This window comes from Arachis hypogaea, chromosome 12, assembly GCF_003086295.3.
Source record: "Arachis hypogaea cultivar Tifrunner chromosome 12, arahy.Tifrunner.gnm2.J5K5, whole genome shotgun sequence".
NCBI classification, from domain to species: Eukaryota; Viridiplantae; Streptophyta; class Magnoliopsida; order Fabales; family Fabaceae; genus Arachis; species Arachis hypogaea.
The window spans coordinates 88220673-88229751 of NC_092047.1; the positions used below are offsets into that span (position 1 = coordinate 88220673).

At 26.7% G+C, this 9079-nt stretch overlaps 1 protein-coding gene across 1 annotated transcript; it reads left to right on the plus strand.

The window, feature by feature from the left end:
• The first annotated feature begins 1389 nt into the window (after window positions 1-1389).
• Window positions 1390-8703, plus strand: LOC112729304 (3,9-dihydroxypterocarpan 6A-monooxygenase-like). The gene is made up of 2 exons (XM_025779567.3): window positions 1390-2304; window positions 7944-8703. The coding sequence occupies exons 1-2, from the start codon at window positions 1390-1392 to the stop codon at window positions 8589-8591; spliced, it is 1563 nt and encodes a 520-aa protein (XP_025635352.1). The 3' UTR covers window positions 8592-8703.
• Window positions 8704-9079: the final 376 nt, after the last annotated feature.

Below are 9079 nucleotides of genomic sequence, written 5' to 3' on the forward strand. Positions count from 1 at the left end.
GGTAGATTCAGTAGCAGCAGAAACAACAGAAGCAGACACATTCTTGGAGAAGTTAGGATGAGAATGATGCTCGAGGTGACCAGGACGTTGTGGGCGAGTAAGACAGGCAGTAATAAAATGTCCCAAGAGCTTGCAGTAATGGCAAAACACTTGTGGATAATTGTAACTAATGTGACCTTTCTGTTGACATTTGTGACATTCAATAGAAGGACAGTCTGAGAAGAGGTGCCCAGAACTGTTACAATTTCGATAGAATTTACCCTTTCTGTTTGTGGTAGCAAAAATATCTGACTTATCCATAATAGTAGAGACAAAGATCAAAGAGAGGAGAGAAAAACTACAAATTTAGGGTAGAGAATGAGAAAACGGAGGGCAGAATCGGAAAGAACTCACCAAAAAATCTTAGGGAGGGTCCCATTGTCTGCCACGTCAGATGCCACGTCAGCAGGGAAGGACATGTGGCACCGCGTGATTGGAGGAGGAGAACGCGTCAGTGTCGACGACGCGAGGAGTGGCACGCGGGTCGGGTCAGGCAGCATGGGTCGAGCGCGGATCCGTGGAGCGTCTGGCTGACACGTGGCGTGACGCTGAGCCGTCAATCTGGGACACTGATCTAATTGCACTGGAGGTGTCTGGAAGGAGGAGAACTTCAAATGGACAAGGGAACATCGGGCAGCGCGTCCGGCGGCGATTTTGGTGGCATTGAAAACATCACGACGAGACGAAGACAGTGGTAGTGGCAATGACGAACTAAGACGTTGGGAAAGGGCCAAAAAATAAGGACAAAGTACCGTCGGAGGGGACAAAACACAAGAGCTAGAAACCAATCGTTATTGGAAAAAAAAAACCTATGCACTGATAACATGTTAGAAACAAGAGATAAAACTGGAGAAAGGATTTGTGTATTATTTAGTATGTAAGAAAGTACAATGTACAAGGAGTATGTATATGTGTTAGAAGAATCAGAGTAATAAAATACAATCCTATAATTAATATACGCTTATGCTATATAAATATAAATGATGCTAATTAATCTAATATTGATTTTAATTTATTCTTTAACAAAAAATATTAATTTAAAATTATTAATATTTTTTTAACTTTATATTTATTTAATACCATCGAAACTTAAATTTTATAGTTTTTCACCACAAAAATTTAGTTTTCTTAGGCATCACCCGCAGCAAAATATAATTTTCCTAAATAAAAAATACATAGTTATGGACAATATTTTCTATTTATAAATAAAACATATGTTTAAATTAAACAGCAAGTTAAATATATTTTAGGACCATTCAATGCAAGTACTTATTGCTCAAGGACATAGCAAACTGCACTCTATAAATAGATCTCTTTGAAGCACAAGCCATTATAGCCCTCCAAAAGATAATGGATAATTTTCAAGAATACATAGCAATCTTCTCAATTTGGCTAGCAGCTACAATATTGTTCCAAGCCATACTCACCAAAACTCGATCATCGAAGCTTCACCTTCCACCTAGTCCATTGGCCTTACCAATCATTGGACACTTCCATTTACTACAACCTTCTCTTCACAGAGCTGTTCAAAAGATTTCAAACCGTTATGGACCCTTGATTCAGCTCTATCTCGGCTCTAAGCCCACCGTCTTCGTCGGCTCGGCCGAAATAGCCAAAGAGATCTTGAAAACACATGAAGTCTGTTTCGCTAACAGACCTGCAAATATTGCAATTAGTTCCCTAACTTATGACAAATCCGATTTAGCGTTCGCGCCTTACGGAACCTTCTGGAAGTTCATGAAGAAGCTCTGCATGTCAGAGCTTCTTAATGGACGGATGCTTGAACTCCTCTCCCCGATTAGGGAAGAGGAGACCAAGAGATTCTTGGAGACGCTTCGAAAGAAAGGCGAAGCGAGCGAGGCAGTGAACGTGGCGGATGAGCTCTTAAAGCTAACAAATAGCATAGTGATGAGAATGGCTATAAGCAAAAGCTGCTTTGACATTCACAATGATGATGCTGATAAGGTGATAGAAAGGGTGAAAGAATCTGCCTTGTTGAGTGCAAAGTTTAACTTGCAAGATCACTTTTGGTTTTGTAAAGGGTTTGATTTTCAAGGCTTCGGGAAGAAAGTGAAGGAGGTTCGTGAAAAGTTTGATATCATGTTAGAGGGTATCGTTCAAGAACATGAAGAGGATAGAAGATGTCGAAAGTCAACGGGAAATAATGATGGTGCCAAGGATGTACTTGATGCTCTTCTAAGTATTTCAGAAGATCAAAGCTCAGAGGTTAAAATATCCAGAGACAATATTAAAGGCTTCTTGATGGTAATAATATAATCTTCTCTCAAACACAATTTAAATCTTTTCTCACTTTAATTTCTCGATCTTGTACATATAAATTTTGAGAAAATCTATGCTTAACTTAAAAGTAATGCTTGACTTAAAAGGCATTTTTATATTAAATTTTAATTTCGATTCTGATGTTGAAAAGTTTTATTTAATATTTTATTTTGTTATTATTTATTTTTTCTTATTATTTTTTCATTTTTATTTTTAAGAGTAAAGTATCGTTTTTGTCCCCAACTTTTGGGATAAATTCTATTTGTGTCCCTAACGTTTAAATCGTCCTATTTGTATTCCTAACGTTTGTAAAAGTGATTCAATGTTATCCTGCCGTCAATTACACATCATGAGTGCTTTAGTTTGAGTTTTAAAAATATCTTCTTGAAGTTAGAATACAAATGTCTTTTTAAAAATAGCTCATTAAATGTTGAAACTAATTCCTACAACATTTACATAATTCACTTTTTTAGGGACATAATTGAATCTAAACATAAATAGTGGGTATAATATAATAAAATCGAACACATCCAAGTAAGACCTAATTGAGAATGAATACATCCAAGTAAGAATAATTGAAAAATATAATCTGATTTGTTAGTATAATTGATAGTAGGATAACATTGAATCATTTTTATAAACGTTAAGGATACAAATAGGACGATTTAAACGTTAGGGACACAAATAGGACTTACCCCAAACGTTGGGGACAAAAACGATACTTTACTCTATTTTTAAATTACTGCAAATTATCACTCTCAAATCACTATAATCATCATCATGATGACCACTTTAATTGAAATTTTTACGATTATTTAAAAGAAAATCATAACAAGAAAATGATATATTTGAAAAAAAAAATTAATTTTAACAGGAGAACTAAATAGAAAGAAATAAAAAATTTGGAATAAAAATAAAAAATTTTAAATGTTGAGAATAAAATTAAGATTTAGTCTAAATGATAAAGACTAAAAAATAAAAATTACTACAAGAAAATGAGTAATATTTTTTGTTAGGAATCGTGTAAAAAATGTATAAAAATATTAATATAATTAATTATCAACAAAAGGCTTTTTTTTTTTTTACAAGCAGCGATTATAAAACAATATTCTACATTCTTAATAGGAAATTTTACAGTAAAAAAAAGAACTAATTATAAATAAATTAAAACTTTCATATATATATATATATATATTGAGGTTTCTGGTGGTTCAATAATAGGTGACTAAACATGACCAAACCAACTATTCAATAGATAACACATGATCAAAAATTTACTAATCATACATTTAAGGGGAATGTTGAGTATAATAAGTACGATAGATTACGATAACAAAAAAAAATGCAATGTAAAAAACTGTTTTTGTCTCTTAGACCTTGTAGTGATTAAGCTGAAAATACCCCTTGTTACTATTTATTTAAAGAATAATAAAAAATTTAAGAAAAAAAAAAAGAAAAACAGAAATGACGATAATAAAAAGGAGAGATGTTTAAAAAAAAAAAGAGATATATATGATGATGAATTTACTTTTTAAAATATATTATATTTGTATATATTAATTAATTACACATTTTTATTTATTTAGAAGTAGTTTTATCTATCCATAATAAATTTAAATATTTCTAAGATTTATCTTTTACATTATTATATTATAATTATTTAAAAATAAAGAGATTAGAGTATATATAAAAAAATTATACCTTCATTGCTTTTTGTTATCAATTATTTTAACTTTTTTCTTTTTGTTTTGTTTTATAATTTCGTCCACTTTCAATTTTTTTTTTCAACGTAGATGTAGTTATTGATCTTGGAAAATTATTTTAAAAACAAAGACATTAATATCTTAAATGTGTAATCAATTTGTTCCGTTTTTTTTGGTGATTAATTTGTTCCTTTTAGTTAGTCAGTTTAATTTTTTTTAAAGTATTACCTAAAATTAAAAAAACAAATATTCACATGCAATTGTTATTTTTATGTGAAGTTGATAGTTGAAAGTTATTAAATAATAATTTATTTAAAATTTACATATATCAAATTATCTAACGATTCTTAATTAATAATTTTATATGAAAATAACTACATATAAATTTTCACCAACTAAAAATGATAAAAATGGGTTAGGATGTAGCATTTGGATATTTCTAAAAATACTCCTTCACTATTAAATGATGTATCAAAATTTAATTTGTAATAGTGTAAAATTCATAATAAAATTAAAAAATAATAATTCTACTCATCTATTGCACGAAAAATCTAAATATGTAAAATATTTTGAAATTAAAAATAATAAATATCTATCTATTTAAATAAATGTTGATAAATTTAAAATTGTATAAATATTATATATTTTATTCACTGTAACGAATATTAGATGATTAATATTTTTTGTTGTATTTATGTCCTCTTTCAATATTTTCGATAACTCCACTCCTCTTAGAGTAGTCCTCCACTCTCCCTTCTCCCCTAAAAGGAATAAAACAAGTATAATATAAAACTAAAGTGACTAATTAAAAAGGAACCAATCAAATATATATTATACATTTGAGATAGAAAAAGTCTAGAGAACTATACTAACTCCACTATAAACCAACTAATTCAATTTTCTTTTATTTTTGATTTTGAAATTTAAAAAATTAGAGTAATAGGAGTTTTTTTTTTTTTTTTTTTTTTGGTAACAAACCTATTTTTTAACTAATTGGTTTAAGTTGGCTTTCTCCTATATAGTTGATTCTCTAAGAGAACTGTTTGAAATATAATTTTATGTCTTTATTTTAAAATAATTATCCAAAACCAATAACTGTATCTATGTTAAAAAAAAAATTGAAAGGAGACAAAATTTATAAAATAAAACAAAAAAAGGTTAAAATAATTGATAACAAAAACAATGAAAGTATATATCTTTTAGTATAATCTAATCTATTTATTTTTAAAAAAAATTGTCCAAATAATATAATAATATAAAAATAAATCTTAGTAACATTTAAATTTATTATGAATAGATAAAGCTACTCTTAACTAAATGAAAATGTGCAATTAATTGGTATTTAATTATATTAATTAAATTTTCAATATAAAATTATATTTTTGTATTTTTTATTTATAATTTTTTATAATATATTTCACAAATATAAAATATTTAAATAAAATAAATTCATTATCGTGTCTCTTTTTCATTATCATCGTATTTTATTATTTTTCTTAGACATTTTTTTTTGTTTCCCACAATACTTCCGAGTTCAAGAGGCCAATGACTAATCTATTACGGTATTAAATTTTATTTAAAGATTTGCTGTTGATTAATGGGTTATTGTATATACAAAATGTGATTCAAACGCCCAATATTTATTTAAGCGGATTAATAAATTAACTACTAGACTAACCCTACTTATTTTTTAAGACATTTTATTGTTCTTTAAACAGAAAGTTACAAGGATTTTTGTTTCTCTTTTAATAAATTTTTTGGTTTGCCATTCTTAGATAATTAATTTTCAGTTTTTGTTAGATCACTACAAAATCTCACAAGGAAAAATAAAACATTACATTTCCTCTTTTATTCTGACAGTAAACTTCTTTTATTTACAATCTTTTACATTCTCTTATAGCTATACTTAACCGTTGCTTGTTGAGTCACCAAAGAATGGCTATATTAATTATATATAATTAATGGGCAATGCTACGTAGCCAAAATATTATAGATAATAAATAAAGATATATGATTAATAACATTTGCGTTTATAAGAGAGTGTAAATCACTCTCCTAATTTAATTGACATAATTAATTTTTTTCTATAATTAATTATCTTTCCTCATTTAATTATACTAAAAGTTAATGTTAAATTTAATGTGAATCAAATTCCAAAAATTTCTCTCTCATTATTACTATATGCATTTATAATTCTATAACTTTTTTTCTTCCAAATAAAAATCTCAAATTCTTATATTTTTAATTTTTTAAAAATTTCAAATTACCTCAACACATTTAAAAAAAAATATAAATATTATACGTATAAAATATGAATATTAAATTAGAAAATTTAACAAATTTTGTTATACAACTCATATTTTACATATAGATTATTATAAAATAAAAAATAAAAAATAAAATATAAACAAAAATTAAGAAACAACATTTTAAAAATAATTATTAACTCGTCATATTAAAATCAATAAATAAGAATACGTATAAATAGTAAATAAAAAATATTAAAATTATGACTCTTTGGTGTACATATAAGATAATTTGAAATATATAACAAGACACATAGTTTAAAATTTAGTAATATTAATTATAAAAATTTATTAATTATGAATATTATATATATGAAAGTATGAATGTTATGAGTATGAAATTATAGATGTTATTAATATAAAATTTTGGATGTTATTAATATGAAATTTTGGATGTTATGTATACCTTATCTAACTATGAAGGTTATGTGTATGAACTTATGAATGTTATGAGTAAATTTGCTAATTGAATAAATTAATTTAAGTATTTGATATTCCTTTTTCAAATCTAATTATAGTAAAATTTGAAAATATATGTAAATCAAAATAAATGATTTCACTTTGAAAAATATGAAACAAATTTTTAAATTATCAATAATTTAAAAAATTATACGTTAATTTAAATGTATACTATCTTAAAAAAAATTAAAACATGAATCATAATTATTAGTGTATATATGAAATAATTTGAAATATATAATAAAATATAGTTTAAAATTGCATAATATTAATTGTAAAAATATATTAATTATAAAAATTATGTGTATAAATATATATATATATATATATATATATATATATATATATATATATATATATAAAATGTACTTTTGTTACATAATAAATAAAAAATGCACTTTTGTTATTATTATAATATAAATTAAAAACCATAAATATAAATTATGTATATTGAAGGGGACAAAAATTGATAAGAATATAAATTAATAAGAATATAAATTATGTATATTGAAGGTCCTTCTATATTCATTTAATAAGAATATAAATTGATAAGGTATGTATTTATAATATACTATTAAATATATATAATTAATGTTTTTATATATAATAAATGTTGCAATAAAAACGGTAGTGCGTGAAAGAATTTTAATTAAATTTAGTTCATCTAATTAAATAAAGTTAAAAATAGAAGGTTTTGGCTGATTTTGGTTCTTAAGTTTGGTTACCAAACTTTTCTCATAATATATATATATATATATATTCGTAAAAGCTTCTATTATACCATCAACCAAACATTTGGAAATAAAAATACGTAACAGATTTATCAATAAATTCTATATATAATCTTATACATTAAACTGAAAATCATGTATGAACAGTTTTACCTTATTTATATACCATATATCCGAAGAAACCTAGTTTAGATGCTTAAGATTTTTTGTGTTCATTAATAAAGGGGTAAATGTGAGTAACAACTTTTAAATTCGTTATAATTTGTAAGAACAAGATAGTTAAAATAAATATTCTTTTTGAATAAGTCAATTAATTTAAAAAAAAAAATCTATTACATCAGATAATTTTATCATGCACTCATAAATAATGTTATGATTATTCTTCCAATATTTTTTTAATAAAACCTGCATTTTTCCTTTATCAGGATATGTTTGGAGGTGGAACTGATACAACTGCAGCAACAATAGAATGGGCACTTGCAGAACTAATTAACCATCCAACTGCCATGGAAAAAGCAAGAAATGAAATTGATTTATTGGTAACAAGTAATGGAAAACATAGAATAGTGATGGAATCTGACATACCAAATCTTCCTTATATCCAAGCCATAGTTAAAGAAGCACTAAGGCTTCACCCTCCATCACCATTCATAATGAGAGAGTCATCTGAGAATTGCACCATTGATGGATTTCACATTCCAGGAAGAACTAAAATCCTCATAAATGTGTGGGCTATTGGAAGAGATCCAAAGAACTGGGATAACCCTCTCGAGTTCAAGCCTGAAAGGTTTCTTGGAACGAAGGGTCAAACTTTTGAAGTTAGAGGTCAACATTTTCAATTCTTGCCTTTTGGAAGCGGTAGAAGAGGGTGTCCTGGAACATCTTTAGCACTCAATGTTGCTCATACAAGCCTTGCTGCTATGATTCAATGCTTTAAATGGAAGGTTGTTGGGGAGAATATTGTTAATGGTGTTATTGATATGGAAGAAGGACCTTCATTTATTCTCTCAAGAGCTCAACCACTTATTTGTATCCCAAAATCAAGGCTTGTACCTTTTCCATCTGTTTCATGATCATGGTATATTGCTATCATCTTAGTAGCCACACACATATATAAGGAATAATAGTTTATACCAATTATCTTATTATGTTGGATTCAATTGTCATAGTTACTTTGTTCTTGATGTTAAGGATGTAGTCTATATATATGTATGTATTGTACTTGAATGTACTCTTGACGTAAATACTGATCAGTGAATAAATATAAAAATGTGAGAGTCCATATCAAGGTTTAGAATAATGACGAAAGAAAAATATTAGATGATCAGAATTTATTGTTTTTGATAATTAGTTAGCCATTAATCTTTAAAAGTATAGAATAAAACACAATAACAAGGTGAATACTAGAAAAAGATTGGGCAAGTGTGGCATAATATCTGATATAGAAGTTAATTGTGTCTTGTGTGGCCTGGGATCACTCTAGAGACAACCCATCATCTATTTTTTAGCTGTGAACATGCATGGAAACTATGGGGTTCGGTTCTTAGATCATGAAATGTTG

Excerpts from the sequence above, each read along its gene's own strand:
- LOC112729304 (XM_025779567.3), top strand. The coding sequence starts at position 1,390 with ATGGATAATTTTCAAGAATACATAGCAATCTTCTCAATTTGGCTAGCA. Across the intron at positions 2,305-7,943 it reads ATATTAAAGGCTTCTTGATG|GATATGTTTGGAGGTGGAAC; the intron begins GTAATAATATAA and ends TTCCTTTATCAG.